This window comes from Lepisma saccharinum, chromosome 20 (assembly GCF_977018435.1).
Source record: "Lepisma saccharinum chromosome 20, izLepSacc3.1, whole genome shotgun sequence".
Lineage (NCBI taxonomy): Eukaryota > Metazoa > Arthropoda > Insecta > Zygentoma > Lepismatidae > Lepisma > Lepisma saccharinum.
Window position 1 is genome coordinate 13,263,487 of NC_139248.1, and position 24,357 is coordinate 13,287,843.

The 24,357-nt window shown below is 37.2% G+C and overlaps 1 protein-coding gene and 1 pseudogene across 1 annotated transcript; one reads left to right on the forward strand and one right to left on the reverse strand.

Moving 5' to 3' along the window:
* Positions 1-9,114: 9,114 nt before the first annotated feature.
* On the forward strand, positions 9,115-10,094 carry LOC146003530 (ubiquitin-conjugating enzyme E2 G1 pseudogene; annotated as a pseudogene).
* Positions 10,095-11,584: 1,490 nt separating this feature from the next.
* Positions 11,585-24,045, reverse strand: LOC146003831 (uncharacterized). The gene is given in 4 exon segments (XM_083142256.1): positions 11,585-11,917; positions 13,113-14,887; positions 22,396-22,459; positions 24,028-24,045. Coding segments are annotated over 4 exon segments (2,190 nt in total).
* Positions 24,046-24,357: the final 312 nt, after the last annotated feature.

Below are 24,357 nucleotides of genomic sequence, written 5' to 3' on the forward strand. Positions count from 1 at the left end.
TTGTCTAGATATTATCAATAGTTTTGTGATTACATAAGTCTATTATACTATTGATAATATCTAGACAACAATGAAAGAAAACTACTTGAAAATTCAAGTCAATGCTCTAGAAGGAATTCTAAGCTTATGTAATGTTTCATATTTTGAAGTATCCAAGAAGTTTTTCGAATGGAGAGGAAAGTTTGAAAAATATCGGCCATTTGCATACCAAAGGTCCAGCCGAGCCTTAAGCATTTGTGTTCGAAAAATAGATTTGAATTATTTTTTCAACACGTTCAATTTGACATTAATAATGGAAAACAAGCACACAAACTATTTTTTGAAAGACAGAAAATGCTTGATAAATGCATTTTAAATATAATTCAGTTTTACATTAACGGTATAACATGCATGCACGATATATGTTTCACATATATGCAACTTGGAGCGTATTCAAAATTTCTTTAATACATATTATATACAACATATATTATTTAAATACATTACACAACCAATTCATCTAGTATCTCCCAATAAACCAACAGCAAAAATTACATAAATTGTCTCTCAAAATGTGCACGCTCCCTTTCCTCAAAGCAATTATTCATGCATTTAAAACAAAATGAATGAAGACAAGTCTTATTTCTCTGTCTGATAATTAACAATGCATTACAGAGAAGAATGATATACTACGAGCGAAGCGAGCAAGAAAAAATTTGGATCCAATTTTATTGCAGGCTGCAATATTGATTTAACAGGGCACAAATAATTTCATGGGGTGCCAACGCATTCTCTGTTTTACAACTTTTGTGCCTCCCCGATGGTGTAGTGGTAACACCGTCACCTTGTGATCAAGGAGTTTCGGGTTCAATACCCGGTGTAGGCACATGGCACAGTGGTTCGGATCCCACTTTAAACTGTAAGACCAGTCCCGATTAGCCTTTCTGTGCGTAAAGTGGACTTAAAAAAACACAAATCAATCAATCAATTTTAAAACGTTTTTTTCATTTAGATTGTTCGGTACCCAGGGCAGACTCCCGCAGCCCCTAGCTACGGTTCTGAACTTGATAAGACTGACAAAAGCAGGTATTGCGAGCGAAGCGAACAAGAAAATTTTATTAAAAATATTTTTATTTGCATAAAATTTGAAGTTGTGGGTGGTAATTGCCCCATGCAGGTACACTTTGCCGTCAATGTTTGCCCCCCTTGCCCCCCTAGAACTCATTTCCGTTTAAATGTTGGTGGGGGCAATGCCCCCCTGTGGTTGCGCCACTGGTAACCACAACTTCACGTTTAGAATTTCTAAAGAAACTGAATTGGCAACATCGCAATTGCTTCACGTGGACTCTATTGGTGAAAGAGATGTTTGACTTAGAGGAGAGGATATACTGTCAGAGGTAAACTGAACTTTTAGAAAGTGGCGTTCGAATCAGGACTTCAACTTTAACTCTGTCGCTAGGAAACCAGAGCATATCTCGATAACTTGTAATTTCTTGTGTATGGTTCCCTATGAAAATTGACATGCATTTACCATGTGTGTTACATTTAAAATCCACTTAGACCCCATTTAAAAAAGTGTCTCCCTCCATTATCAAAGCACTCTTGTAAACAAATTGATAAATGCATGTGATAACGTGACATCAGTAACAGAAGCAAACGCACTCTGTTCAACTGAGTAGTCTACATGTTTGTAGCACACGCAATCACCCTACGCAGAGTCGCGTCTCAAGGTCACAGGGCAGGGGCGGCCGGTCATAAGGACGATACGGACGCCGCACTGCCGTGTGCAACCTCAAGTGAACAAACATTACATTAACATTTATATGTTAGCTTTTGCATTGTCTGAATTGCAAATATTCCATTGCTTATAGATCGTTGGTTAGTCGGTTCTGTAATCATTCTTCCGCGACAATTGCAAAGTTTGCACGCCACCGTGCGGGGGAATACGGAACTTCGAGAGAAATCTGGCGGGGCGCCGTCCTCCCACTTTACGAGACGTGAGCATTCTAAGGCGCGATTGCGAGGGGTAAGAGGCGAGGAACTGGCGGAATAACACGCGCGGGATCTCTGCATGGGAGGACGGAGGGTTTGTCGTCCGAAACCCACCCCTTAGGCGAAACTGGCCCTCTCTCCGGAGAACGGTAAACAATGAAGAGTTGCCAGAAGCAATGAAGTTAACGTAAGAAAGAAAATTACCAACCGTCGAAAAAAATTATTCTGTATTCCATAATCTTATTCATTTATGATAAGAGTAGAGCAATAAATAACGCAATTTCCAACGAGGAAAGAAAATATCGGTAACTGAAAAAGTACAGACTTTGCATGATTTTTGTTATTTATCGTCGCTTTCTGCTACTTTTCCGTAATCACGACGATGAGGATGAGTGATGGTATAATGAAATTGATGGAGGGGCACTCACAAAGAACACACATACTCATGCCGGGATTCGAACCAAGGAGCCCTGGCTTTGTAATGCAGTATGCTAGCCACGGAAGCCGGCTATAGATTCTTGTTACACACAAAATTATCGTACATAAGCGTTGTATTTTTTCTGAGTTTAGTGAAAAGTACATTTGGATTACAATGATGTGGAGTACATCATATAGATTTAAATACATGTTTTGATTAGCACGTTTGAAAAAATTCCTGATAATGTGACAAAGTTGTCCAATTTCTTTTCAAGGCGGATGTTAAATAAATTAGATACTCGTCATCTAAACTCACCAAGAGCCGCTACAGGAACCTGTAAACTACAAATTTCTTAAAATTTGGCAAAATTGTCTGGCAACCCCGAAGCAATAAAACGACTCTTCGTTTTCCATGGAAAAGTGAAGCTTTTTCGGTATGAACAGTGTGAAAAAATTGTTGGTGCGAAGTTTTTCTACCAGAAGTCTGTAGTCTGGATGAAAAAATAAACATAAAAAATCTAGTCCGAATTTGAATCTAGAACAAGTGTCAAAGATGGGAGGTCGTGAGTTCACTCGCAAATTTCGCGTTGAAGGACAGAAGGATGAATTTTAGTTACAAGCATGTCTGAAGATTTCTGGTAAGTTTGAAGTTTTTACTTTAGAGCTTCTGGTGAAGCAGATATCACCTTTCCAGTGAGATATTTATTTTGGTGATCTATTTCACATATCAATTAGTCTTGTTGGACAGGAGACATTTTCTGTGTAACATTTTACTAGAAATTTTCACGATCAATGCACGTAAATATTCGTCATTGTGCTTATCAAGTTGTGTAAAAATTAATATCCCTTCTTCTGAATTTTCCCCTCTGTTAAACGACTAAATCTGTTAGAATTCTATTTCTTCTTCCATCTTCTTCGCATTACTGTTAAATAATTATTAATTTAAAACGTGTAAAACATGATATTCGGTAAACACGAACGTATCAATTTCTTATCACGTTGGCTGTTATACGAAATTCATCATTTAAACTCGCATTACTAGTATAGCAAATTTGTGCCGGCCCCCGTGGCGGAGTGGTTAGCACATCGCGCTACGACGCCAGGGATCCCGTGTTCGAATCCCGGCCTGGGCATGGATTTTGTGAGTGTCCATTCATCAATTTCATTATATCACTCATCCCCATCTTCGCAAATTAGCCAAATGTGGCACAAAAGGCGAAGTAAAATAAAGCAAATCAAGAGCAAATTTGTGAGCTATCGCCCCTCCACTTTGGATCACCACGAGCCGCCACTGTCACAGGGTCAGTCCATTTCGTTGAGGGGTGTGACGGTTTCAGCCATGTAAGTTTCCATAGGGAACCATCCATAAATGGTTAATGAGGGATCTTTGGGTTTTCTGACGAGAGAATCACGGTGTATATTAAAGCTACTAGCTGATTGCCCGGCGTTGCTCGAGTATTTATTTATCCCAATCTTGTGTTTGACAGGAAAATAATGAATTCTAAATATAGTGTAAAATGTAACTACTTTAAAATGTGATCTTAGCCTAGCGACTCCGAAAACTATGGATTCGACACTAATCTAGGTAATTTGTGGCATTTTATTTCTCACCCCCTCTCCCCCCGCCCATGCCGATAGGTGATGAACTTGTTGTTGAACCACATTGGGAGTGTCACGAAAACTATGGATTCCATTCGCAACACAGTCTGAATGTTAGACAACCCGAGAAACACTATCGTTGTGCGGATTGCATAGAACCACGGATGTCTGTGCGGAATTTAATATCGGTGGTTCTCGATTATTTTTACATGTCATCCCTTCCCACCCCATCCCTAGGGGTGCCTGGGGTATCTTACCCACACAGTATTTATTTCCAGATTGCAAGGGATACGTGTACCAAGTTTGGTTGAAATTGCTCCAGGCGTTCGAGAGTTATGCCGTAACAAACAAATATACACATCCACACACACACACACATACATCCATTTTTATATGTAGAGAGGTTATTACCGTAACATTAGTGCATGCAACCTTTACCTTACACAATGCTTGGCACGAAGAATATTGATCATTGACTTGCTAAGTAAAGTGACAATGGCTTTTGTCTGCCTTGAACACCTATTAACGACCATTGTGCTGTATCTATTTAGTCTTAATGTACTTTTTATTGTTCTTTTACGAAGTGGCATTACTATTCTGAGTGGAAGGTACTGAAAGAGTGAGACAGAATACTTCTCGGTTCTTTATTGTTTCTCATTTCTGAATATAGCTTAAGCCACGATATACAGTGGCCATTGAGAAACTTATTAATGAATTTACGACTTGTCTTCTGAATCGCTGGCACTTTCTTGTAACTTCGTTGAAGGTAGCAATACATATACTCAAGGCAAATGTGCAAATAACATCTGTGATTTTTGAAGATTACTGGTGTACAATTACTTAGTTGTAAGTTGGAGTTGCTATCCATATTTACATGTTAGTTCTATGCTTATACTTATACATGTTCCTGGTTGTGTTCATGACAGAATCACATTAGTTCTAATACCAGTTATACTTATATTGTGATTTTTTGAAGTGATATGTTATCTATTAGGGGTCAAAATATTTGGTCTCGTGGTTACCATGCTTATAAATTCGATTCTGAGACGAGGTGTGGAAGGTCATTCATTTCATTATCATCCATCATTATTCACTGGAGTTATCTAATGGTGGGAAAGTGCGAATAAAGAACTGCACAAAATAAGAATTTTTGAAGGGAAGGAAAAGGAAAGAATGAATTCAATTGTCTTCCAGCGTTAGTTTAATTGATGTGAAAGTTCAACTCTGAAAGTATGATGTGTGTTTAATGGTATATCCACATAGAAAAATACCTATTAACTTCTATTGCGAAAAATATATTCTTTAACCACGCGACTTAGATTTTTGTTAACTTTAAATGGAGTCGTCATTTGTTACATATTTTTTGTACGATTTTCTAAAAAAAAATGTGAACGTCAAGATACCTAATGGTGTAACATTTGATTAATTTTGTTCAATGTGTCTATAGCATATTGCTAATTGTTACTGAATTTTCAAAAGTGAATATGTATATTGTTTACTGTTTATATGTTCATTAACAATGCGTTGAATTTCACATTCAGTAACAGTTAAACAATAACATTATTAAAGTTTTGAGTCAAGAATTGAAAATATTTAAATTAACAGTCCTTTTTCATCTTGCTTGCAGGATATTTTCAGATTATGAAGACAAATTTACTTTATATTGTCATGTGCGTGCTTCATATAGGAACAGCACACGTGAAAGTAATCGAAACGCAAGACTCTAGTTTAGAAATGCTTTTACAAGAGTTGGTGTTCGAACACATTAAAGAATGCAGATGTGTTGTGCTTATTAATGATGAAAATGCCTTCAAGATAAAAGCTATAAGCCAGTCAAATGCATTTCAATATCTTCCAGTATTCAACAAATATGTTTACAAGTCTGGATATTCAGACAGATCAAATCTGATTCAACATGTGGTAAATGTAGAATGTGGTACTTTTCTAATCAACACTGTGCATATTTTTGATACATTTTTATCGATAGGTGATGCTATGAAAAAGACTAGTCAACAAAAAGAACGAATTTTTTTGGTGGTTTACAGAGGAAATCGAAAATCCATAAAGAAAATAATCCATCCTTTTTTTATTAAACTGTCGGTGTACATATACTTAATATTACCTAAAACTGAAACATTTGTGCAAGGGATACAAAGTTATGATATCATTTCCTTCACAATAGGGCACAATTTGACTATGGAACAAATTGAAAATGTTGCTGTTTGGGAAGGATCTAAGTTGAATCCTGCAAGTAACATTTTCAAAAACAAACTTTCAAATCTGAACGGCATGTCTCTAAATCTGCTCATGAAACATTACGCCCCATTTTCTTTCCACGACAAGATTGGTTTCGAAGGCACAGATTACAGAGTGATGTTAGAATTTGCCCTTGCACACAATTTCACATGGAATGTGCATTTTAGGGACATGGATTGGGGTGATTATGGTGATAATGAAACAACTTTAAGCTACTTAGGTTCTGTGAAAGATTCAAACTATCAAGCGGCGATACCTGATGAATTTATTTTGAACATTACATACTGTAATTTCGATCTGAGTGTCCCATACATGCAGTCAAGTGTTAGCTTTCTTGTCAGAAAGCCGAGAAGATTGAGATACTTGTGGTCTGTGCTTTTACCACTCTCAAGTGTAGTGTGGCTGGTCCTTCTGTGCGAGTTGTCTTGTTGTTGGTTTTGCTTATCATTGTTTTCTATTACCTTAGAGCATTTTCACCTAACGAATAGGCGACTGCCTTATTCACAATGCCAGTATTCTTTCTTCGCCATAGTGAGGATTATCGTGGGATCTTCAGTTCCTAACGAAGGTCATCCCGTTATAAAACACATGATAGTGTGGTTCCTCGTCACCTCTACACTACTGATAACAGCTTACAGTTCTAACCTAGTGTCGTATCTCACATTACCCTTTTATGAGGCACAAATAGACTCCATACAGCAATTTATAGATTACAACATCAAGTGGTCAACAGACGATGACAGCTGGTTAGAATACTTTGAAGACCCACATGACTACCTATTGCTAACATTAGGCAAGAGATTTTTCAAGATTGAAGACATGACAACATTCAACCAGCTGGCGAAAAGAGGCGATATTGGAGTCTTGGTTGAAAGGCTACACACTGGCCACATTGTCAACATTGATTTCCTTCAGAGAGACACTCTTCAGGAGCTACATGTATTAAAGGAAGATACTGTAAGAAATTACCTAGCCATCTTGTTTTATAAAGGATCTCCCCTTATTCACCCCTTTAACACTTTTCTAAGTCGTCTTCGCGATTCAGGTATAATAAGTCAGTGGGAAACTGAAATTGTAAGAAAGATTTACCCTGAAAGAGGCGTTTGGTTGGCCATAAATGGAATCACGAAAAAAGAGCCAAATCGACCCTTTTCAATCGAAGATGTTATTGGAAGCTTTATTGTTCTTGCAACATTACACTGTGTTTCACTACTAATATTCGTTGCGGAAAAGTGTATAAATTCGAGGCAGGAATCTCATAGAACAGAATAATTTTTTTTCATCATTAAGGATTTTTACATGTAATACATGTCGTCATTAGTAAATATAGTTACATTTTCAGGTTACTTATTGGTTACAGTCACTTCATATATTATATTACTCCTACAGTCATTAAACCTACAGAAGTTTTTATGTGCCTTCATTTGGTTATTGTGCCGCTAGAACGCGTCCAGCGCAGCGGGTGGAAGGACGCCGCTTGCCGCCGAAATCGGATCACCTCAAGTGCACAGCGCATTTGGTATCTTCCCAAGCCAATTTCGTCAAGTTTCACTTCGGTAAGCACACGGTGGAAAACTGCAGTAGTGTTAATTCTGATCAACAACATGTAATCGAGAATAGATCCATGGTACGTCGCATGAATGTGCCGTGTTACTTTCATACTCTCGGATACGTCGTGTTGAAGAATGACTTATATTTCCATCTGTGTAGTTTCCTAAGGTGATTAGAGGTAAACTGATAAGTGTTGTTAGTGCTTTTATAATGTGTTTAACGTCGCATTTCTGCCACTTTTGGCTTATCGGAACGATGGGGATGAATGGTGATAAGGTGAAATGGTTGAAGGGACAATCAGAAACGTATATGGACGACACAACACAAGCACCATAGAGGATTATACTGATTGTGAGTCCAGGCACCAGAGCCTCGTTAGCCTTCAACAATGCAGTCCATGATGTACTACATGGAAGTGAGGTTTACATTTGCTTACAGGAAAATCACCCCTTACAACGCGGGTACTTTCTCAAAAGTTGTGAAAATATAGTACAACATTTACAACATCTTCTGTAGCAAATGTACGTAATTACTTGTGATTTTGAAATGTTTTAATTAAAATGAATAAAATAAATCGATGCTCTTGACTTGAGGCGATATCATATCCGATTTTGCCAGCAAACACCGTCATCCCAGTCGCTACGCGGGACGCGTTCTAGCGGCACTTATATCCAAATCAAAGAACTGTACATAGGCGTTAACTAGTGCAACTTAATACAATTGTTCCGGTTTCTAGTGTCAGAAATATATATGTCTGTCTGAGAAGTTTATTTTGTAATATTTTACAGAAATTGAATTGTTAATAAGACGGCATACAATGTTTATAATACGTTTGTTTTCAAAACTGGGGACACCGAATTTTCAGAAATCAGAATAATTGGCTTTGTACGTTATTATTACATTCCATTTTCGAATTGGATCGAAAATGATCGACATTGTTAACTCTAGTTCTTCCTATTGAGAGTAAAAACACAATAATATATAGAAAACAGAACATATGAGCTGAAATGAAAGCTAGAATATGAGTTGGTACGTAGCCAGCCATGGGTGGTGATGTTTTTCAATATACTAGGAATCGCGAAATACGCGAAATATTACATTTTAAAATTATTATTGCCATTATTGATTAGTTATTTAACATCATAATGCCTACTCTTTTAATTTACAATATTAGACCCATAATTTTGTTAGAATTGTTGACATTTTAAAGTGAAATATAATTTTTAAACAATTGAATGCTAATATGACGATACTAGAGACACCTAGCGACATTAGATTTAGTTGTCCGACTCGCGTGTTCACCTTTGTATTGTTCATCTTGGATGTTATCTGCGGCAGTGTTTTGTTTCGTAAAAGTACTCCATAGACACGATTTGTGTTTGAGAATATTCAATGCTAGATTTAGCGAGGAAAACCTGAAAAAATAGCTACCGAGTGGGCCCAGCAGCTTAGAAGTTTGAAAACCAATTCATGTTGAGGAAATTGTAGTGTTTGCTTACACGGAAAAGATGTCGGAGCCACAAGCATCAGCTTTGCTTCTGAGGAAACAGCTGGCGGAATTGAGCAAGAACCCAATAGAAGGTTTTTCAGCCGGTTTAATAGACGATAGTGATATTTACAGATGGGAAGTGCTCATTATTGGACCTCCGGATACATTGTACGAGGGTGGTATTTTCAAGGCTCACCTGTACTTCCCTAAGGAATACCCACTAAGGCCACCACAGTTGAAGTTCGTCACTGAAATATGGCATCCTAACATCGACAAAAATGGTGAAGTTTGCATATCTATTCTTCACGAGCCTGGTGATGATAAGTGGGGATATGAGAAAGCATCCGAAAGATGGCTACCAGTGCATACTGTTGAAACCATCCTCATATCTGTAATTTCTCTGCTTGCCGACCCCAATGATGAAAGCCCAGCTAACGTGGACGCAGCCAAGGAATGGAGAGAAAACTATGCCGATTTCAAAAGAAAGGTTGATCGCTGTGTGAGGAAAAGCCAAGAATTCTGAACAAAATCTTCGATACCGAACGCTATATATTTCGAAATTTCCGTGGCCAAGTTTGTATTTTCGAGTCACTAAACCCAAAATTGAAATATATGAACTCTGAGGCAAGATTTAAGTTCATGCTGGTGTTAATTTGGAGACTTTTGTCAATAGTCGTATTGCTTTTCACAATTGGTGTTTGAAGTTTTCAATACTCTACTGAGATAAGGTTTCGTTATATACATGTTTTTGCACTCTTATGCAGCCATAGCGAGATAATATGGTATCATAATAAATTAAAGTACATCCTTTTGAAAGTATGTAATGTTTCTCTATTGCTATTAATTGTTTATACATTATAAGTGGAATCGTACAACGATCTTAACGGAAATAATGCAACATTTTACACTGCATATGAATAAAAACAAACAAAAATATCTATCATTGCAGAAATTAACACTTCCTCTCAATAAGTCAGGTTTGGTAAGAAATAAAAGTGAAATGGTACAAAGGCAAAGCAGTGTTGAAGTTTATAGGTGCAAGGGTTATTTTTTTCACTAATCAAACAAGATACAAACATTTTCTTTTCGGAAATTCTATACATACATATAAACTAGTACATGTACGAGAATTACTATACGATATACCAGAGCTCACTGTTACAAAACTTGCAAGATATCTTTGTAACTCACCATAAAACTAAAAACTTCAGATAGATGTGTATGAAGATAAATTATATTAACCCCTGTACTAACTTGAATTAATTAAAATTTAAATTGTGATATTGTTATGGAAAATAATTTAAATTAAAACACACAGCAAGAATTTGAGAACAATTTCTAACACACTTGGAGAGTTATTTTCTGTAAAAGTACAGAGCAATAATTTCAGAATATTTTAATATTAAAATAAATGGTAAGATTTTGAGAAAACGTGAACAATATTAAAACCCCAGTAACGATATTAAGGTTAATGTAATTGTGGTAATTTTACTATTCCACAACAGGATTACATTCGTGCAGGTTCTTAACATGTGGGTGGAGTTTAATAAAAGATAATCAAGACAATGCAATTCCACCTAAGAACGTATTTGAGAATGTATATTTGCGTCAATTATTAGTCTCTTTAATATATTTTTTTTTAAATTAAATGTAAAAATTCTGTGGAATATTTTCATATCAGGCAAGCACGTAAAAATAATGCATATAATCACAAGAGGTATGAGTTCATATGTGATGTGGTGTCCATACATCAGACCATTTGATTTTTTCCGACACAGACATATAGTATCAGAAAAGAAATTAGTCTATTAGTAAAGTTGAAGTAACAACAGAGAAAGTAGGGAAATGCTACCTTGAACGCTGAAAGTTCAATTTTCTCACGTTTCCTTACAATAACATGCTTTCGACTAGTGTTGGCAAGTAACGACTTACTTGCAACACAATTGAATGCAACACTTATTTTCTCGAGAAATTAGAAACTGCAACCAGTTACTCGTTACAACTGTAACTCAATTACTTTCTTCAGCTAACGAAATTATTAGATACATTGACAGTTACTTTTGGCACGTTTCAACAGTAATCAATAAATGTATAGTTTGATAAAAAATGAAAAAAGTAGACATAAAATGTTAATGTGTGTGTGTGTGTATACAGGGTGATTCAGAATTCCTGTTACACACTTCTAGGGGGGACTTAATAGATCATGTTCTGATAAGGAACCCATGTCCGGAAACGTACCGTTTTGGCACTACACAGATGACAAGATCACATAATTTCACACATCCCGCTTTACCTGCGTCACTACAAGAGCTTCTCGATGTGGCAACCCTGACGTTCGTTGCAAACAGTGTACCTCCGAAGGATGTTTGCATACACACGCTCAAAAATACCTGGTGTGTGCTGAATCGTGTCTGCTGCAGCCAGAACTCGTGAAACCAGGTCTTCCTTCTCATAAACAAGACTCTTCATGTGGCCCCATACGAAAAAGTCAAGAGGAGTTAGATTCGGCGATCGTGGTGGACAAGGAGTTGGTCCACTGCGACCTATCCACCTGTCCCCGCATGTTTGATTGAGATGTTGTCGGACGCCATGCAAAAAGTGTGCTGGTGCGCCATCATGTTGGAACCACATGTGCTGTGCAAGCAGATTGTAAACAGAGAACGTTGGAAGCAGCACACAAGACATCAGGTAACTGAAGACATCGCCCTCCGTCAATGTGGGTTGCCTACCGTGAAGCGGGAGATGTGAAATCATGCGATCTTGTCATCTGTGTAGTACCAAAAAGGTACGTTTCCGGACATGGGTTTCTTATCAAAACTTGATCTACTAAGTCTGTATACAACCCCTAGAAGTGTGTAATAGGAATTCTGAATCAACCTCTATATATATAGTGAAGAAAAGCTCCTTGCAACAGATTGGAGGTGTTATAGATAATCCGTAACTAAGTTAAATTGCCAAAATAGTAACTGTATCTGTGACTGAGTTACTTTTGAGCAAGTTAACTGCATGTAAGTTAATTTAAAAGTTACTTTCCAAACACTTCTCTGTACCAGTACTTTCTATTGATACGAAATGCATGTAACTGCCATAGTTGCGTTACTTCTTGCCAATTTTATTTCAAATATGTACAATTTTAGATTCATATAACTGAGTTCAAGAATTTCCATTTCTTGCACAGAGATTTGACATGCCTGCAGAGGAATTATCACTACAGCATCTTAAAAAATTAAATTCTAATACCGAAAAATATTTACACCAAAATATAACTATCACAGAACATGTATTCTCAGAGTGGAAAGATTTTTTTGTCCATAATTTAATGAAGTTACGAATGTTGAAGCAGAGATAGAAGATCTTGAATAGCAAACGGTTGAGGGGAGGTTACCCCCGTCTTCAACTCTGACCCTGCTCTTTGCTAAGGACAGTGATAAAGTTTCTAGCATAGAATGTGTACCATCAACTTGAGCCGCGCTGTTTGAATATCTGTCAGGTCTTTTTTCTTAAATCGATGTACATTTAGGGAGTATTATTTGTTATTTATCTCACACTGAAAGACATATGTTCAAAAACAAAATATTCCTGTGGGTATGTCCCGTGAATAAACGTAGATTTATGAGTAATGACAATAGTATGAAAAAGTTTAACAGTTCTGTGCAACTATTTCTGTCATTTGGTTCCTATCTACCTTAACTGTAGGTCGACTATCTGAAGCAGAAGTGAATTTAAAACAAGCATTACCTTTTTTGTAACATAATTCAACAAGAAAAACAACCAGGGCTAAAGTTAAACCAATCAGAATTAAGATAAAACTTCCTCCTATGTCATTCACATATAATGGACGGAATGACGTCACGAACAAACGTTGATTTTTGAAATCTATGGAGCCCTTCGTAATAAGAAGTTGGTTGACAATTTCCACGTCCCATTGGCTGGTGATACCCGAGTCTCGAAGACGGGTAAGGTAGGGGTTGAAATTCTCAAGAAGCGGTGACCCTTTATGGAAAATCATGGTTGAGTAATGGTTCATTGCCTCAACTGGCATAAGATAGAGGCTCTGAAGAGTTGATCCATGGAGGAACTCTACATTGCATAGATATCCTGATTCAAGTTCTTCAACCAAAACAGCTATTTTTCCATTTCTAGCCAATGTGTTCAAGTCTTCAATGTTCTCCACAGGGACATATCTTCCGGCTAAAGTTCTCAATAGTGCGTCTTCAGAGTCTGTGAAATCTTCTACCCAAGCTTCATCATCTGTCCCCCATGGAAGGTTTGAGTCTAGTAACTGCCTAGGTGTGTTTATTGGACTCTCAAATATGGGGAGTGTTAGCCAAGAAACTAGGTTACAGCTGTAGGCCGTAATCAGTAGAATTGATAATAATAGAAAGGAGACGATTAAGAATCTGATGGCATTGTTGTTACTCTGATTGGGAACTCCAAATCCTACCAATATGTTGAAGGCCGTCAGGAGAGAGTAACTATAGTGGATGTATGGTACAGTGGCGTTCGACAAGCCAAGTCGCGTTACAAGGAGAGCAAACAAATGCAAGTTGAGTGAAGCAAACAGAACGAACAGCACAATGGCAGCCCAAACGTCTTTACTCAGCGGAGAAAAGACTGACCACACGTTTCGGAGTCGTCTTGGTTTTGGAGTGACGAACGTAATACCTGTCTGCGAGTACGGAACGCTCATTTCAAAGTTGAGGAACACTGACTCTGCAATGTAGCTATCTGGTATTCCTGCATCGTACTTCAACCCTTTCACACTTCCATAGAAACTTGAAGTAGTTTCATTGTCTTCATATAAACCCCAGTGAGTGTCACATTCAACCACTCTCCAGCTAAAGTTGTGCTTCTTAGAAAACTCTACCATGATTCTATACTCGGTACCATCATACGAACCATTTATAGGAAAACATGATGGTGTGTAAGGCTTCAGCAGCAAATTCAAAGTCTTACCGTTAAGATCCAATAACTTGTTATTTGGTAGAATAACATTTGGCACAGTATGTTCATAACTCCACTCAGCAATCACATAAGGAAATTCCGGTATCATATTATCACCAATACTGAAAGTTACTACACTATAAGTTTTGGAATCACTTAAGACTGACTTGTTATCAGGAATAATAACATAAGTGTATGGAAAAAGTTTCATCCAATCTCCACCCAAGCTTTGTAAGTTATTGTAATCTTCTTGATAGACAACCAAATATATTCTGTGTCTTCTTTCAATTGACTCTTTAACAGCATTATAAAAGACAAACAATACTTCTGAAACATTTTGCGAGAAAAACAAGTATGAATTGCAACTTGACTTCAGGGCTAAGAACATTGATGATTTTTCAGTTTCAATTCCACTTTGTGAGATAACATTAATATATTTTCCTGAGTCCCAGTCTCCGAGAAATTCTTCTATCAGGAAGTTCGAATCGTAAAACACATACACGCAATTTTCTTCATTAAAATTCTTAAATACTAATAACTTGATGAGCTGCCACAAATCCTTGTTAGATTCTACCAATCTTGAAAACGCAGATGCAGGATTTAGTAAGTATAATATTATTGCCATTTTCATCATGACAGTCGAGAGTCCATTTGCATAACCTGAAAATGAAATACATTTATATTATTAATTAGATTTATCCTTTCTTCATGTACAATTTTTCAATTAATTTTAGGGTCTCCCCGATGACGCAGGGTTATCGTCGTTGCCTTGTAATCAAGGGGTTCGGGTTCGATACCCGGTGTAGGCACATAGTGGTTCGGATCCCACTTTAAACTGTAGACCCAGTCCCGATTAGCCTTGATGTGCATAAAGTGGACTTAAAACACAAACTCAATCAATCAACCAATCCAATTAATTATAGCAATTATGAGCGAAGTTCGGAATAGTACAGTTTCACTACATGTAGCCTATATTATTATCAATAATACCCTAGTTTGTTTCCTCAATATAATGAATAATTCATCGGCTAAACATTACAGAATAGGATTAATAGAATTGTTATCCTGAAGAATTCAAGTTCAGTTTAACATTGTAGCAAAAATGTGGAAATAAGGTAAATTTGTATTGAAATAATTGTACAAAACTAATAACGTCGATTCATCTTTTTGTAAGTATTCAAAATTTATACCAATATGGTAAATGAAACAGCATTTTTCAGTATTTATTTAAAAAATTTCTTGATTGTAATTTTCTTTCAGGATGAAATCATTATCATTTTGATCTGTTGTCGAGGGACTCCTAAAGGGTTTGAGGCACATATGCCGGTGACATCTCTGCCTATTTGGTAATCCGACACTGTATTTTAAGATCAGCTGCAACACTTTTCCTTGTATTCGTTTTCAAATATTCATCAGTGACTCACAAAACTTTTATTCTGCTTTTCTATTTCAGCCTTCCTCTTTCTTTTAGAAGCTCCGAATTGGAATTTTCCTACACACATCGCGATTTCTATTATTGTTCTATTCTATTATAATTTCTATTACTGATAAGTTTAATATCACTACAGCATTTACCGTTATCTGGTTGCGCGACAGAAATGACTAAATGAGGCGGAGAGCCGAACAATGCGAGCAGATGCTAAGAATCGCTTGTTATACTGCGCACAATGTTACAAGGATTAGTGTACATAGTGCAAGCTTAAACGCATTCATTACAACGCATAATACGAACAACAATCACAGATTCGATACAACGAGAAATTATTTTATTCATAGCTCATTTTAAGTGGTGTGTCATCCAAAATCAGACGGCTACCGTCAGATTTATTTAAAATATTAAATATTTCATGCATTCACTGAAATTGTAACGTTTAACTTGAATTTATAACGGGATGAAAACAAAATGTTGTAGTTCAGCCTTTCAACGCATGCGTAGGAAGAGTGTTGGATTACAGTGAGCGTGTTTTGCATAGTGTCGCAATAGAAGCTGTAGCTAGCCGGGTAGTTTGAATGCTATTGGTTAACATTGCATGGTGTGATTATAGAAAGACCAATCACAGCCTTAGAGTTGCAATGGGGTGAGTGATGCAAAAAGGACGAGAACAGTGCAGATGGGAACAGAAAAGCCGTAACATCAACTTTCTCGGTGAGCAAGGATTTTCTCGGTTGGCAGTAGTGCCATCCGTCGTCGCGTTGCGAGTTCACCGCGATTGACCAAACTTTATCCGGGCGTCGAGAAAATACTTATAAACGCATTAGACGGAAGTCTTAATCGCTAGTAAAGTTAAGCTTGTGAAGAGTTGTTGTTGTTGAAACAAATTATTACTATTATAATCCCACACCACATTCTCTGGCATAAGAAGAACAGCATAAGAAGACAAGTTGATACCACTGTTTATAGTGTAAAATGTAGTGAATATTGGATTTGAAGGTTTATTTTCAAATATAAGGTAACAATTAGATATTATTAGTAGTTTATTTCCTTTTGTATTAATCTTATTTGCTGTTCACTAATTAACTAACTTAAAGACTTGCGAGTGACTGATCGGTATGGTGCCATAAACCCAGAGCTCGCAAACGGAATCAGGTGAATACACTCAAAGCATTAGTAAAATTAGAAAGTAAATAATCGACCACAAAATAAAAACGGTTGAACCCTCCCCTCGCTGAGCATATGATTGCCCAGTCACCATGTTTATTTTCTTTGCTTTAACCAATTAGATCGTCAAGAGCTTAGACAAAACACTAAGCAATCTGCTGACATCCTTTGCACCAGAATGCGTAAAAAACTTACGTTGGATCCAAGAGATAAACTAAGGAAAATAATCATGGACATTGACGAACAATATTTGTGCATCCCACTGTACATACCAGACAGCCGATGTAATACTTGAACATTGCTAATAGGTACCTGGACTTACACTTGTTATCGTTAATTAATTTGACCTACATCGAGTCAGACGCAGAACACTGAGCTGTTATAATTGATTTGGAAAAGATCGAGATACAAACATAGCTTAACGATGACGAATTGTTTAGCAATAACTGTTCTTCAACTAATTTCCATGTAATTGCATTAAGCATCTGTTCGATGAACTGTCGTACACAGTGATAAATTAGTTAATGAGGTAAATACGAAAACTACATACTTGATTAACGAGTATTCATGTTTTCACTATACTTTCGACAACTCTTCATAAATATGATTGTTGCTTTCGTACCAATTTACTGCATATCTTCAAATCTATTGTGTTTTGACTAAATAATTTCGCTGCGGGACTTCTTAGCTAATTGCCTAATCAGTCATATCTCTCTCTCTACATTAATAGGCTTTCCCGATCACGTAATGGCTAAAGCTCTGGCCTCTTAATAGAGAAAGTCGCGGGTTCAATTCCAGGTGAAGTTACATTGAACGGTGGATCCATCCGCGATAGAAACTGACATTAAAAGATTGTGCGCATTTGTGCATTAGATTTCACGTGTGAGTTGACACTGACATTTTTCTATCTGCATATTGCAACATTAGGGCATAACTTTCATTCACCTTTAACCATAGGCGGATCTAGATTTTTTTCCTGGGAGGGGCACAGAATATGCTGAAAGTTATTAACACGTAACTTGGAAGTATAATTTGCATATTTTTCTAAATATTAGAAATTCTTGTCTCCTAAGTAGGTATGTATGTGTATGTATGATTCATTGATAGATTTGTTTTATTTTGCTTCGCTTTTTGTGCAACTTTTGGCTAATTTGCGAAGATGGCAATGAGGGTGTGGTGAAATTGATGAATGGACACAACTTCCATGTTCAGGCCAGGATTCGAACCCGGGACCCCTGGCGTCGTAGCGCGATGTGATAACCACTCCGCCACGGTGGCCGGCGTATGTATGTATGTATGTAGGTATGTATGTATGTATATATATATATATATATATATATATATCAGGGGCGCCGACTTGTCAAAATTATTGGGGGGGGGGCTCTGATCAATCCCTCCCTTTTTAAGTTTTGACCTCGGTGTTCGGAATCTCGTAAAAGCCCATGAATTTCCCAAAAAATATCAAAATTTTCATCCACAATTCGAATTCAGAATGTCAATTGTTAACATTCCCGACTTTTAACATCTGCTACCACGGAGCGCAAAACAGATCTCCGTAATATATCAATGATCTCATTCTGAATGTCATGTGAGAGCCATTTGTAGCCCGAATGTCCTATCCACTTTCCTAGTTCATGCACATCGTCTTTCGAAACTCTTTAGTAAAAATGTTAACCAGGGCCGGATTAAGACGAAATTGGGCCTGGTGCTGCATACCATCGTTTTTTTCTGTACAACTAACTTTCAAGGTGAAAAATTTACTACCTCGCACTTACCGAACAACAATAAAGTGACAACAATCACCAAGGTATTGCAAAGACGCAGCTAAATTACTATGTAAACTGTTTAACGTAAAATTGATAGCATTAACTTGAAATCTTCGGTGAACAATAAACACAACGACGTTATAGTTACGTCACAGCGCAAAGAATAATCGTAACTGTATAATATGTAACGCTGTGTCTAGACGTCCGAAATTGGGGCTCCAAATTTCATTCGAAGATTTATTTTCAGGTTAATATAGCAAAAGAAAACTGTTCAGCTTTCGGAAAATTCTCGTCTGTTTTCATTTCGGCCTATTTCAGGAATGGGCCTAATGCTGCAGCATCAATAGCACCCACCTTAATCCGGCACTGATGTTAACAATACTCATACTATACTTACAAGGGAGGTTATCTAAGTGTCCCCCTCCGATTTCCATGAAACTTCGCAGATGTATAGAGGGGGCCAAAGGAAGAAATACGTGTTTTTTGTTTCAGCTCAAAAACGGTTTTAGGGGGCAAAACCCTCCCTCAAATGTCAAGATGAGGAAAAATTTAAGTGGGGATCTGACCCCGAAACCACGTAAATCTGGCATAGGAAGAACACGCACATATAATTGGAACACACATAGATAGATAACAAAAGACGGACCAGAGCAGGGACACGGAGCGTGGTTAGCCGAAACAAAACGTATTTCTTCCTTTGGACCCCTCCATACACCTGCCAAGTTTCATGGGAATCCAAGGGGGGCACAGGGGTCAGATCCCACTTCAATTTGTCCTCATCTTGACATTTGAGGGGGTTGCCCCCTAAACCGTTTTTTTTAGCCGAAATAAAAAAAACGCGTATTTCTTCCATTGGGCCATGTATGCACCTGCCACGTTTCATGGAAATCGGAGGGAGACACTTAGATAACCTCCCTCATGTGTTTTGCTGTCTCTTTTCATAGCCCGCCCCCAAACTTGATGGTTTAGCGGTCTCACCCCCCCCCCCCCCAGCGTTGATGGTCTAGAACATTTCAAATGTGTATTTAAAGTTAAATTCATGTGGCACAATTCAGAGTAAACTTTACAAGAGAAGCAAAGTAATACATTAGATTCTCTTAAGCAAATTATTAGGGGGGCTCTGCCCCCACATCGTTAACATTGGGGGGCTCGAGCCTCCCTAAGCCCCCCTAAGCCCCACTAAGCCCCATGGAGTCGGCGCCTATGATACACACACACACACACACACACACATACATACATACATACATACATACAGGGTGTACCAGAAGTGATAGCGGAAACTGAAGCTGTGCAAAACTACACGATATTAGAAACAATAAAGACTCAGTGAACATGGGGTCTCAACGAACTGTTTTCGAGATGATTGTGAATGTATTGTTACAATCCACCGCTGACTTGATTGTTGGTACACATCGTATGCTTCTCTCCTTGCGCACTCAAGATTTCCTTGTTTAAAACTAAACACTTGCTGCACATTTAACATACTGTACAGTATAACAGCCCTTGGTAATAAAAGCAACAATACTGAGACGTTTTTGCTTCTACTATCGTGAACTTTTCACAGTTTCAGTATGCGCTATCACTTCTGGTACATCCTGTATATAAATACAGGGTTATTCATAAGTCCGTGACACATTTAAAACAGTCATAACAATTAAACTACGCAACGGATTGTTAGAACAATAACTTCAATAAAGATGGAAACAATGTAAGTTTTTTATGCAAGCAATGCACGGTGCGGTGTTGCCGTGTTTTGCTGCTACAGGGCCATAGCAGCAATAATATGTTGTTCAGGTACGGGAGCAGGCATTTTGCGTTTTTGAGTTGCAAGAAGTTCGTCCGTCGTAGCTGTGCAACTGCGTTTTCGAGCAGAGGTTGTGAAGGATAATGTTTGTGTCCTCACTGCTCTCTAATATCCATGATCAAAGGGACCGAATCACCCACGCCATGGCTGTTATCAACAGTGATGTCCTAACTCGTGTCTGGAATGAGATGGATTTTCGCATTGCCACATCACTTAACCTGGACACATAGAGCATTTGTGACTTGTGTGATATTGGAGTGTATCTTTATTATGAATATAAAATGTGTTTTCCTTTTTTGTTTGTTCAGCACTTCATGTCTTATGAATTTTTCATAATATATTCAGATCAAAATAATTGCAAGTGTTCGTTTGAGGTCCAGTTCGAGGTCAGATAAACCGGAATTCGGCCTTCAAAGTAGAATCCAACCACTGAACAATGCATTTCAACCAGGATACGAACCCAGAATCCTTATATTACAAGGTTCTACACTTTTTCTTGTTGTTTTTGTTTACCACCTGGAAAAGAATTGCTCAAACTTTCTTTGTTCGTTATATTGTAATGCTATCTATACTTTTTATAATACCAAGACGTCACTTCTGGGAGGAGCACGTGCCCCTGTGCCCCTCTCGTTAAATCCGCCAATGCCTTTAACTGTCGTTACGTCATCACGAAGAGAACAATCCACCTACCCAACATCTACATATCTAATAAGCTTGATCTATCTCTATGTATCTAATAATCTCGTATACCATACTTACTTAATTCAATAATGATGGGAAGGAGTTGTAACTTATTTAAGTTCTGCTTTGAACAAAAGAGTATGAGTTGAACATATTTTCTACTAAAATTGATTTCCATATGAAAGTGAGATCACTGTTAGCTGAAAAATTCCACCACCCTACTTTTCTCTCTGATGATGAAACTTGAACTAAACCACAAAATCAGTCCCCGAAATCTACTTATCATCACGAATGAGTCATGCAGTAGGTAACAATGATGGCGATACATACGAATCAAGACAATACCGATTCCATCCATTTATTTTTGGTATTAAATGAAAAGATACAATGCAAACACATTACACAAAGCCACTACTAAATTATACACATTCGACCCATGCTCAGTTAATGAACTTTCCTTAAGAATGTAATCATATATTTGCATAAGAAACTATAACAATCAATCATAATCCTAAGTAATGGTTTACCATCACTTCGAGTTGTTAGTGTACGTTTGTATCAATACGTATGCAGACAGTTCTAACATAAACAAATATTTGTAGCCGGTAATGATAATTATATGCACACTAAGCACGCATTATTTACTTAGGCCATGTTAATGAATAATGATTGTGTCGAAACATAAGCGATATAGAAAAACAGGATGGTTTATGAATATTTGTGGTATAGAATAACTTCCGATCAGTGTTCAGCCACGTCCTGAGGTTGAGTGGTTAGCTTAACGCAGTAGGAAGCAAAGAGTCTTAGATTCGAATCTAATATATAGCATGGATACATCATTGTCCTTGTCCCATCATCCTAGAAAAGTAGAAAAGGAACGTAAAGTAACCAAAACAGAAATCCTTCTTCAGTTAAACATGTAATCTTCTATACATAAAAATGTATGTATGTATGTATAAATGTATGTTTGTTGCGGCATAACTCTCTAACGCCTGGAGCGATTTCAAACTTCGTACACATATCACTTACAATCTGGAAATAAATACTGTGGTGTAAGACACCCCTGGCACCCCTAGGGGTGGGGGTGGGAAGGGGTGACATGTAAATATAATCGAAAACGACCGATTTTAGTGTGGAATCCATAGTTTGCGGGGTCGCTAAGATGAATAGTGACACTCCCAATGCCGTTCAACCCCAAATTCATCACCCATCGCCATGGTGGTGAGAGGTGGTGAAAAATAAAATGTCAAAAATGACCTAGATCAGTGTTGAATCCATAGTTTTCGGAGTCGCTAAGCTAAAATTCCCGGGTAACGCCTGGTAATCAGCTAGTCTTTAATATAATTCCAAGAATAAGAAAATGCCAAGCTAATAGGAATCTTTGTTCACAAACCTATTTTTTCTCAGATCCTCCAAACTTGACTTTGTATATTAAACTTTCCTACCGTGTCTATACTTTAAATTTTTCATTTTATTTATTGGAAGCATGATGTATGTACAACAAAAATGAGTAGTGTAAAATTGCTACTTTCCTTGTTTTATAGCTCCAATGCTAAGGAAATGTGTTCATGTATCAGAACGAGTTAAAATTGCGCATTAAATGTATTTCTGCATCATTTTTCATTGTATAGTTGATAGCTTTTCATAAATGAGTGCAAGAAATGCGAAGTTATAACTATTCTCTACCAAACATAACAGTTGGGTAGAGAATATTGTTCAAAAAGTTCTAAAATTTTATTTGGAATCATATTTTCTAGCTTGTAACAATAATGTGTTCCAGTGAAGTTGAGATAGATCGAAAACATACAATTATTTATTTGTGAATGCAAACTAAATATCTTGAAATGTAAGCTCAAATACTGTGTTGTTTTCGCTGGAGTCAGAAAAGTATACTGTTCCAGAAATATGTTTCATTGTATACATATATGTACGAAACGCATCTTTGAGAATTGTGTAATATGTACTTTATCCTCAGCAATTAAAAGATAAAATTAATTTTTTATTATTTGTTTTTTGATTAAAATCTGTTGGATAGTTCCTTCATTTCAAACTTTCGTATAACATAAACTCTAAAGCGAATGAAATGACATGGACTGTAAGGTAAGGAAGTCGGAAAAGGGAGGAGAGGGGTATTTCTTCATCATTTTGAATCAGCAACCACGTGACCTATGCTAGGCATAACTGGGTGCCAGAATACAGAATCAGTACCATAAAATTCGTCTGCAACATTTCATATCATTGTGCTAACATAGAAACCACATTAAAACACAACATATTCTTAGGAAAAAAATATAAACACAGATATGATTGATAACGCTTACGAAACTATAGATTCTCTTGCAAGATTTTGCAATTGTGGTCATATAAATTATTTGCTTCCGCAACACAACGTCATCTTATCGAAATGATTTTGAACGAACGCTCGTTTCAAGAACAAACAAGTAATTCAGAAGGACGGCCGATTCTCATCTCACATAAATGGAATAAGAACGAAGAAAGTAAATATGCAGCTACGATCACATGTGCATATATATTTCATGGCCTGGGAGGATGTTTACATAGCGCCCTTCATTTTACAACTGGTCTTATTTATCACTAAGTAGTGAAGAATGAAGTAGGAGACTGACTCATTGTTGCCGTTGTCATTTGACAAGTGGAGAAGACATGCAGATCGCAGATAATAAAGAATATCGATTGTGTCTTTTGCATGCGAGAAACAAATGACTCTCTGGAATAGCATTTTGCACATTACAAGGCCATAACAGGAAATTGTGCCTTCATAAGAACTGAAAATGAATATGTGCTCTTCATATAGTTGGATTTTTATTTGAGGAGGAACGACTTTCCTTTAGTAAGTGAGACAATTGCATGTTTGTCATCTATATATGCATTGGAGTTTGTGTGTGTGTGTTTATATCAGTTTGGAAAGTTATTTTCTAAAACTAACTGACTTACAGTTACTCATTTTAAACAGTAACTCAGTTACAGTTACTGGTACTTGAAAACTAAGGCCTTCTAGATTGCGTAGTGGTAACGTCTTCGCCTTGTAATTAAGGGGTCCCGGTTTCGATACCCGTTGGAGACACGTAGTGGTTCGGATCCTTCTTTAAGCTGTAGCTTCAGTTCAAATTAGTATAAAGTGGGCTTACAAAGTTCAAACTTGAACAGTAACTGTTAGTTGCTTTTGTATGGGTAGTATATCTATTGAACTTCAAGTAGTAGTCACATGCCATATAACTGTCGTATCTTAGGACGAAGTTTTTCAAATATAATCGCA